This window comes from Corvus hawaiiensis, chromosome 4 (assembly GCF_020740725.1).
Source record: "Corvus hawaiiensis isolate bCorHaw1 chromosome 4, bCorHaw1.pri.cur, whole genome shotgun sequence".
Taxonomy (NCBI): domain Eukaryota; kingdom Metazoa; phylum Chordata; class Aves; order Passeriformes; family Corvidae; genus Corvus; species Corvus hawaiiensis.
In genome coordinates, this window is record NC_063216.1 from 73501338 (window position 1) to 73516873 (window position 15536).

The following is a 15536-nucleotide window of genomic DNA, read 5'->3' on the forward strand; positions in this document are numbered from 1 at the left end:
GATGGGGAGAAAAGACAGGGTACAGGAGCTATGCATGAACAGTTGCTCTCTTGATCTTCAATAACTGAACAAACTCTAAAGCAAAAGCGCCCAGAGAGAATTACTTGAATCAGTGGTAAGCATTGGTGCCAAAAACCAAGGGAAAACTCAGATGCCTTTAATCTGCCTTTCCAGCTCTGTCAGTCCTGCCTGAGACACCGATGACATTATGAACAAGATCTGGGTATATGTGGACTAGCGATGCTGAAATGCCTCAGTCTGGATCACAGCCTCTGGCTGACACTTCCTTTGGGACACCTCAGTCAGAGGTGTGGTTGCTCTCAGCTTTCTCCATCATTGGTGGGAAGAGAGTTGCTTCCAGAGGGAAGGCCAGGTCAGCTGCAGTCATGTTTGGAGGTGTCTCTCCTTTGGTGCCAGCAGGACCAGGCTCTGAGTGCAGTCAATTGCTGCCAGTACCCACAGCCAGGTCTGAGCCAGCTCCCACTGTGCCCACAACTGACGAAGTCCTGGGCTTTGAGGAGAGCAGGGGATGTTTTGTTTTCAGAAACCTCTTTTGGAACTCAAAAGCCTGGTTAAAAAATGAAGCTAGTACATCCTCATAAATCTATGGATGACATTTTTCCCAATTATATTTTAGCACTCCTGAGCAGAAATTATGCTCCTGTGTTAAAATCACCCTCTACACTAAGAGGGCCTTGGCTTTAAAGGCTCTTGATTGAAGGGTGTTTAAAGTAAATTGGAAGAACTGTGGCAGTTAAACTTGCTGGGAACTTTGGTGCATTGACAGATAAATCTCAAGAAAATACTAGAAGAACTTTCTCTAACAAATGTTATCAAAGCTCAGGTCTTGGAGAGCTCCAGTTTTTGCACCTACCCAAAGCTGCAGGCTGTGTCCAGACCTGAGCTGAGACAGATCAGACAGCTCAGGGGTAATTATCGTGGGCTCAGTGGAAAGGCTAATTAGTTTCTTGGTGATACAGGATACCTGGAGGGTGTGAGATAGATCTTTATCGGGATGAGGATGTGGCAGCTTTTAGAGTCTTTCTATGTACATTGGTATTGTGAAAAGGCTCATCTTATTTCAGTGTACAATTTACACAAGGTGTCAGGATTTTGTGGTTTAAAAGAAAAACAAAAGGAAGGCATAACCCGTAAGTTCTGCATGTGGGAACAAATGTAAGCCAGCTGCAACACCCTTTTTTGAATCCTCATATTGAAAATTGGATTGGAAAGATGTAGGCAGATATAGGACCATGAGGTAGCACTCCTTACTCCTGCTTTGGACCACAGCCATGCTGAGAGTTTGTGTAGTTTCTCCACGCTGGGGTTAATTTCAAGATGAGAAAGAATTTTGATATCCCTAACGGAAGCTGAAACACTAACATCCCAATCCTCAGGTCTAGGGGTGATACAGCTTTGTGAAAAGATGAGAGCAATCTCTTGGTAAAGAAATAGATGATAAGAAAACAGCAACAATCCAATTCTATATAGGTTGTCTCCTTTTCTCTTGAAATACAATATCAAGAAAACGAAACTTGGGAAAAAAAAAAAAAACACACCTTTCCCGAAACCTTAAATATAAATCCTTTATTGTAATATAAATCTTTATCCTTTCAATGCATGATTGTATGTCTTCCCTTTTCATTGAGGTGTATTTGCCTCTCAGGCTGATTGATGTATGTCTTCTGTTTGCCCTGTGTTCTTAGCGCTCTTGTCATAATTCTTCTGTCCATCTTTTCATTGTTCTGTTTAGAAAAAGCACATTCTTAAAGTGCTTTAAAAAAGAATGGATATAATCATACCGTGCACCTTTTATGGGGGGGGCGAGGGGGGGTGTATATATATTTTTTCTCCTATATACATTTAGACTGCTGTGGAGTGGTGGGGGTTTTTACCAAATAAGATCCTAAAGTATGTACGCAAGGTTTAAAATTCATGGGGTGCTTTTTTCACTTCTTCAGAACCATAACTTCAAAGGGGTGAGCGTCGCAGTGCAGTTTGTGCTGAAGACTAATGCAGCGCTTTACACTGAAGTGGGCTGCACTCTATGTTGTGTGAAAAACTTGGCTGGCAAATTTTGTATTCAAAAAAATCTATTTAATTTGCTTTTCTTTAGCCAATTGAGCTCTGCCTCTAAATGGAATTCAGCAGCGCTGCCTGTGTGCACATCAGCAGTTCAGCCCCATCACTAATTAAAGTTAAAATTCAAATACATAATTTCCATAATTCTAAAATACTAAATTTTTTGTTGCAAATTACTGATATCATAAATTCTTACATTTTTTTAACTGATCCCTTCAAACTCTTTCTCCTTTCAGGTAACCTTTTCGACACCACAACAGACCATCTGATAGATGCAAACCCAGATTTTTCAGTTTGAATTTCACATCCTGCATCAGTGTTATTAGCGGATAGAAACATCCTCTCCTTTGAGTAATGTTCCCACAAGCTCAGCACGAGAACTTCAGTGCACCACAAGACATGGGCATCCGTACGGTTTTTCTTACAAGTCTATGTTGTTTCCACACATTTTCCATGTAACCTCAAGTAATGAAACCACCAGATCGCTTCACTGCTCTTCATCTTAATTAAGGATGATTTCCCTCCGCATCCAGTGCGTTACCGAATTAGCGGGTATCCACTCTGAGGTCATTCTCTTGCCTATGTTTCTCCTCCTTGACTGTATTTTTCCACATGATTGTATGCTTGCCAGCAGTGTTTCATCTTAAACCACGCAGAAGTGGTGACTTCCTGTCCCCAGGGACCAGGGTGGCCTCTCTCTCCACCATGAACTGTGGGGGCTTGATGAACATCCGATGGTGAAGCTCTTTGCTTCTGCAAACCCACTTTTCCTTTCCTGGCTGCTGTGGTACCAATGACCAGTCGCACACAGCTCTGATTAAAAAGTCCTTACTGGATTTAGGAGGAAACAAAGCAGGATTTCTCTCAGCAGTTTCCTAGTTATAGCGAGGAGAAGCTAGTCCTCAAACAATTTACCTTATGTGGCCCTAGTGGAATGGCTCTTGAGCATATTTGTAGTGCAGATTGCTGGAGGTGGTCATTTTCCTCTCACTGTAGCCCCCAGCTTGTTCTGCCACCTCAATCTCAAAATGTATTAATTTTCTAATATCCAAGAAGAGGGTCTGCTCACTGTGATTTTTCAACCACTGTCCTTGGCAACAATACTCACCTATTTAAAAAAAAAAAAGTCACCTTTCAACTGGCACTGTATTGATATCTCAGCAGTTAAGACTAGTGAATCAATCGAGAAATTGCACTACCCTCTTAGACACTGAAAGGGTCAGTCCTTTCAGGTCAGGGCTAAGGTAAAACTGTGTGCAGCCCTCCCTGAAAACCTTCACTTCTGCACCTTTCATCAGCACTAAATTCACTTTAAAAATGTTGCGAAGAAATCTTGAAGGTCTTACCTGCAACACCTATCGATCACCAGGCAGTTTGAGCACGTTTCCTGCAATTCAAGGGAGAGCTTGCTAGAGCCTTTGCCATTGTGTTTCCTTTCCTTGTGTGTACCTTATCTTAGGTACTTTTTTTTTTTTTTTTGGAAACTATTTGGCCTTTGAGTGTCTCAACAGAAGTGCTATTACCGAGTGGGATGGTTTTCAAAATACTCAACACCTCTTTTTTTAACAATCCTAAAGCCTGTTTCTCAGGTGTCACGGAATACCCACAAATAACACTGAAGCCAACATGAACGGTTTGTTCTCTTGGCGCCTGAGAAACCAGGCTCCCAGCCCTTCCCTACCCACCTTCCATGGACTTTTAGGAATGACCATGATCTCTCTGAAACTGTGGAATAGATTGAATGTGCACTGCAAACCTTAAATTTTAAGTCTTTCCTTCCTTCATGGCTTGGAGTTGCCTGCATTGGGCAGGGGGCACCGGTCCGTTGTGTTGTAACCCTTCAGCAATGAAATCTGCATTTTGTAAATTTGGAAGATTGCGTTTGTGTTTACTTACTGTGACTACTGTTCAGACTTTCTTCAGAAATCTTTTTATAGGGTTTATTAGAGAGAAGAAAAAAAAATCATTCCATATTTAGGTAAAAATGTCTCAATCTTCTGTATATATGTTTTATTAATATGTAAATATTTAGATATTTTTAAATTACTATGTTCTTAATAAAGCGACAAGGGACTAGTTGTGAAATGGTGTATAACATTGTGTCGTGTTACCGATCTCTGGGAAATCCTCTTTGTCAGTTCAGAAAAGAAAACCTACAATAAATAACTTTAATTGCATGTGCGTTCCTGTGTTCTGTGCTGGATTCCCATATTTTAGAGGAATTACCTTGCATCCAGTGGGCTACACATAGGAAAGCCCTAAAGTTACCACCACAATACTATTTTTCCAGCTGGCTCAGCCAGAAACCACACTGCCTTGCCAATCACAACAACATCTATATCCAATCGCGTAATAACTCTTGAGTATTAAGTACTGATATGCTTGAAGTCTAATTTTAATTGAATTAGGTGCCTTTATAATCTGCACTTAAAAGGTTAAGCTCTGCTTCTATGGAAACAACACACAGGAAGGACAAACCAATACTCATAGTTTGGAGTAGCTGCAAAGAAATATGCTTGGTAATTCATTATCACACCCTCATCAAATGTGCAGCCTTAGAAGATACTTCCTGCAAAAACATGTTCCTGGTAATCTTCCATCAATTCCAAGGAGCCAGTGAAGTGAAGTGAAGCAGCGGCTCACCACACCTTCTTGGCTTTATACAAGGAGCACTATGGAGACACTGCTGGTAAAAAGTCCCAACAAGAGCTTCCTTCACATTTCAGTGGCTGCCCGGACCAGCTGAAGCCTGGTGCACATCCTGCATCCGTGTGGCGTGACAGGGGCCAGTGCAGGCCCTCCCCTCTGGGTAGTGCTGAGAGAGCATCTTGGTCACAGATTGCAAAATGGTTTAGGTTAGAAGGGATGTTTAAAATGGGCAGGGACATCTTGCACAAGATGAGGTTGGCCAAAGCCCTGTCCAAACTGGTCTTGAACACTTCCAGGGATGGAGCATCCACAGCTTCTCTGGGCAACCTGTTACAGAGCCTCACCAACCTCATTGTAAATATTTTTTTCTTAATATCTAATGTAAATCTACCCTCTTTTAGTTTAAAACTGTTGCCCCTTGTCCTGTCCCTACAGCCTCTAGTAAAAAGTCCTCTTTGTCTTTCTTACAAGCCCCCTTTAAGTACTGAAAAGCTGCTCTAAGGTCTCCTTTTCTCTGGGCTGAGCCCTGCCAGCTCCCTCAGCTGCTCCTCAGACTTGTGCTCCAGACCCTTCCCCAGCTCAGTTGTCCTTCTCTGGACACCCTCCAGCACCTCAATGTCTTTGCTGTAGTGGAGAGCTCAGAAGTGTCACCAGGACTCAAGGTGTGGCCTCACCAGTGCCAAGTTCAGGGGGACAATCACTGCCCTGGTCCTGCTGGTCACAGTATTGCTGATGCAGGCCAGGATGTTGAAGCGTGGCTTTGTTTGGCTTGGGTTTTTTTAAACAGGAAGCAGGTTAATACACTGTTGCTTGTAACATTTAAGTGGAGCACCTTAAATTGTGTTTAAGGTGCAATTATGAGCAAGAAATGTTCCTGTGTGCTGCGATCTGCAAGGCACTAAATCTCATCTGTGCTGCAGAGCCACCAGCACGTGCTGCTGCCAGGCTGCAGGGTGACCTGTTGGAACAGCTTTGGGATGGAGCAGGTGACACAGCCAGCACCCAGACCTGAGCTCCAGCCACGCTCATGCTTCCTTGCTGGCCCATTCTGCCAGTGCATCCCTCTGTCCTGTGTACAGGACACTGGAGATTAATACTTTGGGTGAAAAAAATCCTTCTGAAGCTGAAGAGGGGAAAGGATATCCTCCTGGTAACATGAAAGGAAACTAGAGCCTGGGCTTTATAAAAAATGCATTAATTGCGAGACAAGAAGAAAGTCATCTCAAGTGCCTGTGACATGTTGGTTTAGAAACGGCTGGGTGAGTCTTTCAGGGGAAACACGTTCTGTCACATCAGAGTGGTTTGGGGATGGGTGGTCCTGATGCAGCCACCCCTCCTCTAGAGAAATCTTCTCCCCAAAAAGCCTACCCTCTGCTGAGGCCTCGCTGGGAAGCGCATCTCTGCTGGGGAAGGGAGGGGGCACAGTCCTAGGGAAAAACACCCATGGGGCCACATCCTCCTAGAGAAACTGATGCAGCCAGTGTTTTGCAAGACTTTTCAAAAATAACCCCCTTGTGCATGTTTTCCCCCAAATCTAAAGCAGCAAGATGCCTTGTAGGAGGTGCTGAGATATCTCTTCTCCCTCCACTGGCTCTCCCACTGCTTGAGCATCCCCACAGCTGGGCTGGGGTGAACACCTTCACCCCTTCCCACCACACTGTCATCACAGAGAGGCACGAGAGGGGTTTGTACAAGTAGGTCAGGTATGATTTCTCATCCACCGACTGCTAATAAAAGCCGCCGATGTGAAACGTATAACATTATGTGTATAAATAATTTAGCTCCAGTGTGTAAACATCAATTCTGGGTTTTAAAAAAGACTGAAATAATTTCATCCGCTTTTTCTCCACCCTCCATGCATATGTCGTTATGCCCAGCTGCTAACAGGGGCAGAAAATAGCTAATAGTGGGGGAATTTGGAAATGGGGGGAGCATACCCCTTGTGTTTCAGCACTGGCTCCTTCCTCCACCCAGGTCCTCAGAGGTGTAGAGGAATCCAACATAACTTCATGTTAAAGTGTTCACAACACCACAGTTGCCCCTGAAGCTACCAACCAGCATGGGGTGAAGGGCTTCATCCAGCTCTGCACAGCAAGAGCCATCACAGGTGGGAGAACCATGGTGGCCCATGGGTCCTGCTGGAGCCCAGCCACAGGGGAGCTTGGGGTGGCAACCATCACCATAGCCAGGGATGTCTCCTGGTCGTGTCCATCACCAGCACACTCACGAGAAATGTCTTTTTCAGGTGATGCCTGGACAGGTTGGGGTGGATGGAAAAAGCCAGCCCACATAATTCTGCCATCCACTGACCCTCAGGTGGCCTGGAGGACCTTTCCTGCCCCAGGATGGTTCAGCAAATTATATAGACTGCATGTGCACTCCAGCAAAGGAAATCAGTCCAGGAGACTTTAAAAAAACCTCACTGACAGCAATGCTCCCACACCACAGGATCCCTGCTCCGCTTTTGCCCCACGCCCAGCACTGCCCTGGAGACATCAGGTGAAATGGGTGTGGGCTGGGGAGGGATGAGGGGGACATTTGTGTGTCAGGACAGTGTGAGCCTGTGCCAGCTCCACAACGAGTCACCGGGAAGTTAGCGGGGATGGATCTGGACTGGAACCAGCATGTGGCTATTGCCATTACCGCAGCTTAGAGAAAGCAAAGATTAATGTAATCATTTAATCCCAAGAGATTTCAGGATTCACCGACTGTATCTCATGTCTCCATTCATCACGGCACAGGGGATGTGTGTAAACTGCTCTGGTCTTAGCTGGGCCTCTGCTCCCTCCTGATTTCCCTTTCCCTGAGCTCCTGCACAGGCACTCAGAGCCCAGCTCTCTCTGCTGCTGCATCCCTGCCTCCTGACACAGCTGTGGTGGGCCCTGCCTCACTTTTTGGCTGGTAAGAATGCTGACATCATCCACCCTTTGTTTTCTTGACTTTTTCTGGTCATGGCTCAGACCTCAAAGCTGAACCTCCACCTCCTTGGCCTGATGCTGGCAGCACCAGTGGGATATCTGCTTCCTGCATCTCCATGTGCCCTGGACTGATGCTGTGAGGAGAGCCAAGACTGGGCTGGACACCCTGCAGGGAATGGGGTTTGCCTCAGGGTTAGAAGCCACCTTTGCCTGCATAAAATTTGCACAACCACCACAACAGAACAGCATCAGTGACACCCAATGACTCGCTGTGGATTTGTCCTTCCTGTCCCTCTGGTCCCGGGTACCACATGTGATCTGACACCATGTAGTCCCATCCTGCTTGGAGGTCCTGCTGCCCTCACTCCTTCACCGGGGACTAAAACACAGACAGAGGCTCCTGAGCAGCCCATGGCCACCCTGAAAAACCAGGTGCTGCTGCCAGCCCCCAAGGAATGGCAGTGGATGTGCTGCATCTCACAGAGATGGAGTCAAGGGTGCTGCTGCAAGACCTCCATCTCCTGGATCCTCTGCTTGTCAGGGCATCGTGTTCCCAGTTTCATCACCTGGACAGCATAGAGTGCCAAACTCCAGTGCATTAACACAGATGTTACACTTAACATGCGTTACAAATGAGCTCCCACGTGGCTTCTTTGCTGCCTTTCACTGAGCATGATGCACCATCCCCCACCTCTCATTTAAAGTCCTTTTGGGGAGGCCTTGGAGCATTGGAGATTTCTGCCTTATGCAGGCCCCCAGCATCCACCCCAGTGGGACGGTGTCCCTGGGGATTGCCGTGACTCAGATGCCAGACCTTGCACTTGGCCTTGTTGAACCTCGTGAGGACCCACTCCTCAAGCCTGTGCAAGTCCCTCTGGATGGCTTCCCTTCCCTCCAGCACATCAGCTGCACCACTCAGCCTGGTGTCATCTGCAAACCTGCTGAGGGTGCTCTAGAAACCACTATCTGTGTTGCTGATGACAATATTAAATGATTTTAGTACGAGTCCTTAAGGAACACCACCCTTTACTGGTTTCCATGTGGACATGAAATGTTTGACCGAACCCTTTGGAAATGGCCATCCAGCCAATTCCTTTTCCACCTATAAGAGCCCCTCCATCAAATTCATATCTCTCCATCTAGAGGCCAAAGTGATGGGGAATGACTATATCAAAAGCCTCATGGAAGCCCTGAATGCTGTGGTTTGTAGGTCATACAGCATCTAACGCCATTTGAAGAGTAATCAGGTGGAAGCCTGTCTCACCCAGATTTTATCCCTGTCACGGAGTCAGGGATAAAATCCATTGTAGCCCCTCCATGCTGGATCTGGGGTGCTGCGGGGCAGAGACTGCTTCTCCTGACCTGGCAAATCAGGTGCTGTAGATGCACACAGGATGCTGGCACAGCAACACTCCCAAGAGGCTCTGACCCAGCAAAATCCAACCTTGGCACGCAGAGCCAGGGCTCAGGGGCTCCATGTCCCGGCGTGCAAACCCTCTCTGCTTCGTGCTGCAGGTTTCAGTCGTTGAAACCGTGAAGCAGAACACTGCTGGGCCGACCTTGAGCAGCTCTCCCATCTTCTCCGTCCTCCGAGGAGGAGGGGGGGTGGAGGGGGGTGAACCCACCCACCCCACGCACAAACCACTTTGCTTTGGTGGGCCACAGACCCCTCTGTGAGTGCCAAGGTTAATGCACAGCAGAGGTGCCCTCCCAGAGAGGGTTCGCTGCTGAACCCCAGATCTCTTCCTCCAGAAACAAATTGCTCTTCAACTATTGCCATCTTGTGGCGCCTGTGACCCGTTACTTGTTCCTTTTATCTGCTAATGGTGTTGGTGAGAATCAGCAGTGTACACAGGCAATTTTAAAATGAAATGTAAATTAATCAGAAATGCCTACGGAGGAGCCATTAGCATAAATCCAATCAAAGGGCTTTGTTTAACTTGTTAAAAATGACTAAATATTTAGTGAATGTGGGTGGGTGAGGTGATTCTTGCTCACACTAGGGAAGTTTTAGAAGCAAAACTAATGCTGATATTTTAAATGGCTGAACTTAAAAGCAATTTTCTACCCTGAACTCTGCCTCCTCAGTCTATAACTCACTGGAATATCGTCCCCTGTTCAATATCACCTCTAAAATATTATGACAGAACATGCTGAGTTGGAAGGGACCCACAAGGATGATCAAGTCCTGCTCCTGGTCCTGCACAGGACACCCCAAGAGTCACACCTTCTGCCTGAGGGCATTGTCCAAATGCTTCTTGAACTCTGTCAGGCTCAGTGCTGTGACCACTGCCCTGGGGAGCTGTTCCAGTGCCCAACCACCCTGTGGGTGAAAAACCTTTTTCTAATATCCAACCTAAACCTCCCCTGACAGAACTTCAGGCCATTCCCTCAGGTCCTGTAACTGGGCACTAGACAGATCAGTGTCTGCCCCTCCTCTTCCCCTCATGAGGATGTTGAAGACCACAATGAGGTCTCTCCTCAGTCTCCTCCAGGCTGAACAAACCAAGTGACTTCAGCCACTCCTCATAAGGCTTCCTCCTCCAGACCCTTCACCATTCTTGTGGCACTCCTTTGCACACTCTCTAATAGCTTAGTATCTTTCTCATATTGTGGTGCCCAAAACTGCACACAGTATTTGCTTCTAGGAGCAGTCAACTCACTCAAGGAGGTATTTGGACTCTTGTGAGCATTGCAGGCATCTCCTGGCAGTGGGAATTCCCTTGGAGCAAATCCTCCCCATCCCAGTCATGCCAACGGTGCCCCCCCGGGTGGGATGCTGAGGGTGCAATGCAAGATGGCATCACCAGCAGTGCCAGATCACCCTGACCACCTGTGCTGTGCACCACAAAGATCACCCTGGGGATGGTAGAGTCAACAGCAAGGAGGTATTTTTTACAATGAGAGTGATGAAACACTAGAAGAGGTTGCCCAGAGAGGTGGTACATGCCCCATCCCTGGAAATATTCAAGGTCAGGTTTGTTGGGGCTCTGAACAACCTGATTTAGTTGAAGATGTCCCTGTTCATGGCAGGGGGATTGGAACCAGGTGATGTCTAAAGGCTCCTTCCAAAACAAACCATTCTGCGATTCTATGAACGAGAAACATTCCAGTGCCTATAGGTTTTGTCCAAACTGGTAAGAATGGGAAGGATTCACTGCTCTGTCCCCAGTGTGATCTGCTGAGTGTCAGAAGGTGCACGTGAAGCCAATGTTTGGTGGCAGTTTCAGTGGCACAAGTGGACGTGCCACAGCTCCTTGTATTCCTCTGCTGCAGTCCACCCATCCTGCCTCCACTCCTCATGCTCCCACATTCACAGCAGCTTTTGCAGAGCCACCCTGATCAAACCAGCCCTAAAGTGGAGAAACTCCTTTTCATGGAGCCCACATCTATTCCCTGACTCATCAGTCACATATCTACACTCTAGATATATGGATAGTGCTAAGAATATTGGTCATAGCAAGGTGTGGCTCTGCAGCTTGGATTAAATCAAAAACTGAGTTAAAAACAACGCTCAGACTTGGCTCTGATGTGACTCCTTGGGCTCCACAGGCATCACTCAAGCTGGCATCAGACAGGGCTTGGGGCAATGCTTTGCATTTGGGAAGAGCAGCTATTTCCTGCTGCTTTGCTCTCTGGAATGGAGTTGCATCGGGCGAGTGTTAATTGCCTTTCTGAAAATCAAAGCAGCCGGCACGGGGGCTCTTTGCTGGTCTTTGCTTCCCCCAGGCGCTGCCCATCAGCCGCTTTGCCTTCCCGTCTGCACAGGGGAGTACTTCACCTGGAGGGATGTCTCTCCCCAGGGATCCCCAGGCCGCTCCCAGCATTTGCCCCTTTCCACAGCCTTATCCCGTTGTCCAAGCGTGAGGTCCTGCAAAGGCACAAATCCTGGGAAAACACACTCAAAACTGGCTGCAGGGAGGGAAGGAGGAGCAGTGGAATGCAGGGAATGGGAAAGAAATGGAGAAATGGAAAGAATTAATGTGTGATTGTTGCTCTCCCTGAGTGTTTTGGTGTTTTTTTTCTTTTAAATGCTGGGGAAAAAAGCCCTTTAGGAAAGCACCTAAAGCACCGTTACAGCACTTCCCCCTACTGCCAGGTGCACCTGCTGAGTGCAGGGTTGCATTTGGGGGTACGGAGATGTGTGGAACCCTGACAGCCTCCTCCATCCACCCCCCACATCCCAGCCAGTCCCACCAGAGGGGTCTCACCTCCTGGCAGCTTTAAGGATCCATCATTCCAGTGAAACAGCCTTTGCATCTCTTGGTGCATGTAAATCAGGGGCTTTCCAGGAGTTTCTTGAGGGAGCCACTGCCTGTGCCAGCAATCCTTACTCTCTCTACTAGCTGGACTGGGTGCAGGAGAGATGTTTCAGTGCCTCCTCTGCTGTGAGACTGTTATGGCAACACACTCACATCCAACCCTTCAAGGAGATCAAACCACCCAACCCCTGCTTAGGGGCTTGGGTTTGGTTTAGTTTTACTTTTCCAACGAGGAAAACACACCATTGCACAGTGGTTATTCCTGAGGAGATGAGAGGTGGCATTGGGCACACCTGATCTCTTCCAGGGCACCTCACCTGCAGCCATGAGAGCGCTTTGCTGATGTTACACCTGTTTCCCATATAAACCACTTTTCCCCATTTACTCAAGTTTTAAGTGCCTGGTTGGCACAATTCCTGGTGGGATTCAGCTCTGTTTTGACAGACAACAGCTCGGGCGCATTTAGTGGATCCTAATTACATATTCATCTAATGGATACTGCTGGGGCAGGAGAAGGAGAAGGGGCAGGCACAGACCTAGAGGGCTGGCTGCATGTCACCCTAGGAAGGGAATAGGGAAACTGGGAGCAGCAGTGTCCCTCACTTCCATGGCCCTGGTTTCCAGCAGGCAGAACAGGCAGGTTTGCAGAGGTCATTTCGCTCCTTGGAACAGCCGCCTGTTTTCCCTGGGAGCTGTTTGTTTCTCTGCTTGTGCATCCAACCAGCTTCAGTTCAGCATCAACAAGTGCCTGACATCACAAAAAACTGTGGATACCCCATCCCTGGAAGTGTTCAAGGCCAGGTTGGCTGTGAGCAACCTGAAATATTGAAAGCTGTCCCTGTCTTTGCCGGGGGGATGAACTTTTAAGGTCCTTTCCAACTCAAAGCAGTCTGTGATTCTACAACTGTATGGTTTAAACAGCACATTCACCCTCTGCTGTGCTTTGGCAGCAGGACATTTCCCCCATGGATCCACCTAAACCCCCACCCATCAGTACCAACCCCCCCAGCTACTGCATAGGGCTGGCAGCAGCGTAAAGCAGGAAAATCCTGGATGGAGAATAAGACAGAAGACTCCTTGCCAGAGAAATTATCCGAAGCAGGTGGTTCCAGCTCGGAGGAACTCAATTTATATTCCCAAATGACATGCCGGGAGCTGCTCACAGCTCCATCAACAAGCACAGCACAGGCGAGGCAGATGTTTTGGCGAGTGCCAGCAGCTGGAATAGGATTGCTGGCTCAGCTCGGCTGCACCCATCACTCCAGACAGCAATTTGGGAAGTCAGTATTCGGGGCTCATCCCGAGGGAGCCTGTATCGGGCGGCTGCAGGTCTGGCTGGCGGGATCACACGGCTTGTTCTGAAACAAAGCAAGGTAGCAGAGTGTGGAGCTGGGCAGGAGGAGAGACTCCTGGATTATTTATAGGCTCCAGCCTTGGGAAAAGTCTTGGCACAGAAAAGCACAGGCTGTGCTTGGGGCCAAAGTCCATGGTGGTGATGATGGGGTTGTGCCCCCGCCATCCACACTGCAGGAGCAGCTCTGCCCAGGGCACGTCCCTGCCAAAGGAAGCAAATATTTGGGGATGTCCAGGCTCAGTGTGGTGGGATGTGGCTTAGGGACACGAAGCCCTGCAAAGGGAGAAGGACACAAGGAGCATTCTAGTGGGCAATGCAAGGCACGAGGCTTGTCCCCAAAGCAGACATTGCCAGCACAGGTGAACTTCCAGGTCTGGAGAGGGAAGAAGGTGGTTCCCACAAAGGCTGGGCACTGGCACTGAGGGGAGTGTGGCAGAAGCTGCTGCATCACCAAGCCCCGTGTGATTGTTTCATTTTCCATGTGGTGGCTAGTAACAAAGAGCAGTTGCACCCCCAGGCTTGCAGAAGAAAGGGGTCGATGAAATGTTCCCCAGGTGTGACACAGCGAGGATGTGACAGGCCGAGAGAGCAAAGGCAGGGTGGGAATACCAAATCAAGTGCAGTTTTGGAGAGACATAGGTAAATCCATGGGGGTTCAGCAGAAGCCACCCCTGATGCTACAAGAGGCCATGGGAGAGCACACAGGCACATCTCAGCCACAAAATGCCACCTACCCAAACTGCCCACAAGGCTTCCCAGAGCCAGGCACACTTCCACCTGAGGTACAGCTCAGCCTCCCCACCCTGGGGACAGCCCTCACCACCCCAACCCAGGGCTGGTGGCTGTTTGTACAAGTCATGTAGATGCCTGGACAGATAAACAAGTAGAAACTGCAAAGTGGACTTTCCCTTGGGGCTTTTGGGGTGGCCAAGTGCAGGAGCAAAGTATGAAACACTGCAAAAGGGATGAGGAAGAGACAGATGGTGTGAGGGTACCTCTTCAGAAGAAGGGTTATAGCACAGTGGTGTTTAACTTCTGCTGCAAAAGCAGCCCGTGGCCTCTGGCTGGGCACACAGCAAGGGAACAAGGACCAAAACCCCAGCAGCAGCTGTGTGCACACCACCTTCCCCATCTCACATCAAAAATCGATGGAAAATGGGGTCCAGGTGAGTCTAGTCAGACCCCATTGATCACTCATAGGCAGCATCACCCTGTTTGACTGGTACACGGTGGAGGTTGGTAAGGGGCTGGTGCTGGAGCATCACCCAGGAGCGGAGCACCAGGATCCCTGCCCGTGCGTGCTCCCTCCACGGAGGATGCACACCTGGATGCATGTTGAGCTTTTGATGGGATACCCTTCCTTCTCAGACCAGGGTAAGAGAGCAGAGGAGGCTGCTGTTCTGCTAAGTTCTTTATTTCATAGTCTCATAGCTTTCTTGAAGGCAGAGTTCAAGGGGGTTACATGATAAAGCAAAGCAGCAACAGCAAACAGCAGGCAGAAAACAGCTGCTTCTTCTAATTCTAGCTTTTTCTAATTATTTTTTTCTTACAGAAGTGTGGATTATATTTCCTAACTGACCAATAAGATTAACACACGATTCTAGTTTTTCTTAACCTATCCTGGTCTAATTCTAACAGTTGTAAGTCTTACACAAGTGTTACATAGGTATTACACAGATTTGTGTATACAGTTTCTATCAGCTCTTATTGTTTATGTGAACACTCCATCTAAAAAATGTGAACAGTATAATTCTATCTATACTTTGTCTAAAGTAAAGAATTCTGTGAAAAGGTAACACTGCTGCAGCAAGAACTGTGTTTAAAGTCTCTGCTACAGCTTTTTAATGTTTAAGGCACTTAGCATATATTTCTCCTAAAAGTTAAAAATCTATATTTCTCTTTCACTTTGGTGTGACTTCATGTATCTCAGCTTGTCCAAAGGTTTTAATTTAACCCCTCTGCTTTGGCTTTCCTCTGGGCTGAGTCCAGAGAAGCTTTCACTCCAACAGGTGCAGGGGATAAATACAGCCTGCAAAAACACAGAGGAAACTGCCCTTCCTTGGACTGCTGTAAACCACGATGGGAAAGTTTAAAAGAAGCTGCCAGGCAGGTATGATTTACTTGGCTTTTGATAAAATCTCATGTCAGAGACTATTAAAGCACCTTATCAAAGGTTAAAGGGGCAAAGTCCCCATCTGGCATCAGAAAACAAAGACCAAGAACATCTGCTGCTCGAAGCAAAAATGAGCAAACACCAAGGCACAGCAGAGG

The 15536-nt window shown here is 47.7% G+C and overlaps 1 protein-coding gene across 3 annotated transcripts in view; it reads left to right on the forward strand.

Annotated features, from left to right (window-relative positions):
- Positions 1-4259, forward strand: part of BEND7 (BEN domain containing 7) — a 46538-nt gene extending 42279 nt beyond the window's left edge. For all 3 annotated transcript variants that reach the window (XM_048302689.1, XM_048302686.1, XM_048302687.1), the window contains one exon: positions 2319-4259. In XM_048302689.1, the coding sequence (XP_048158646.1) occupies positions 2319-2380 (62 nt within the window). In that variant the 3' untranslated portion in view covers positions 2381-4259. The remainder of the gene's footprint in view (positions 1-2318) is intronic.
- Positions 4260-15536: the final 11277 nt, after the last annotated feature.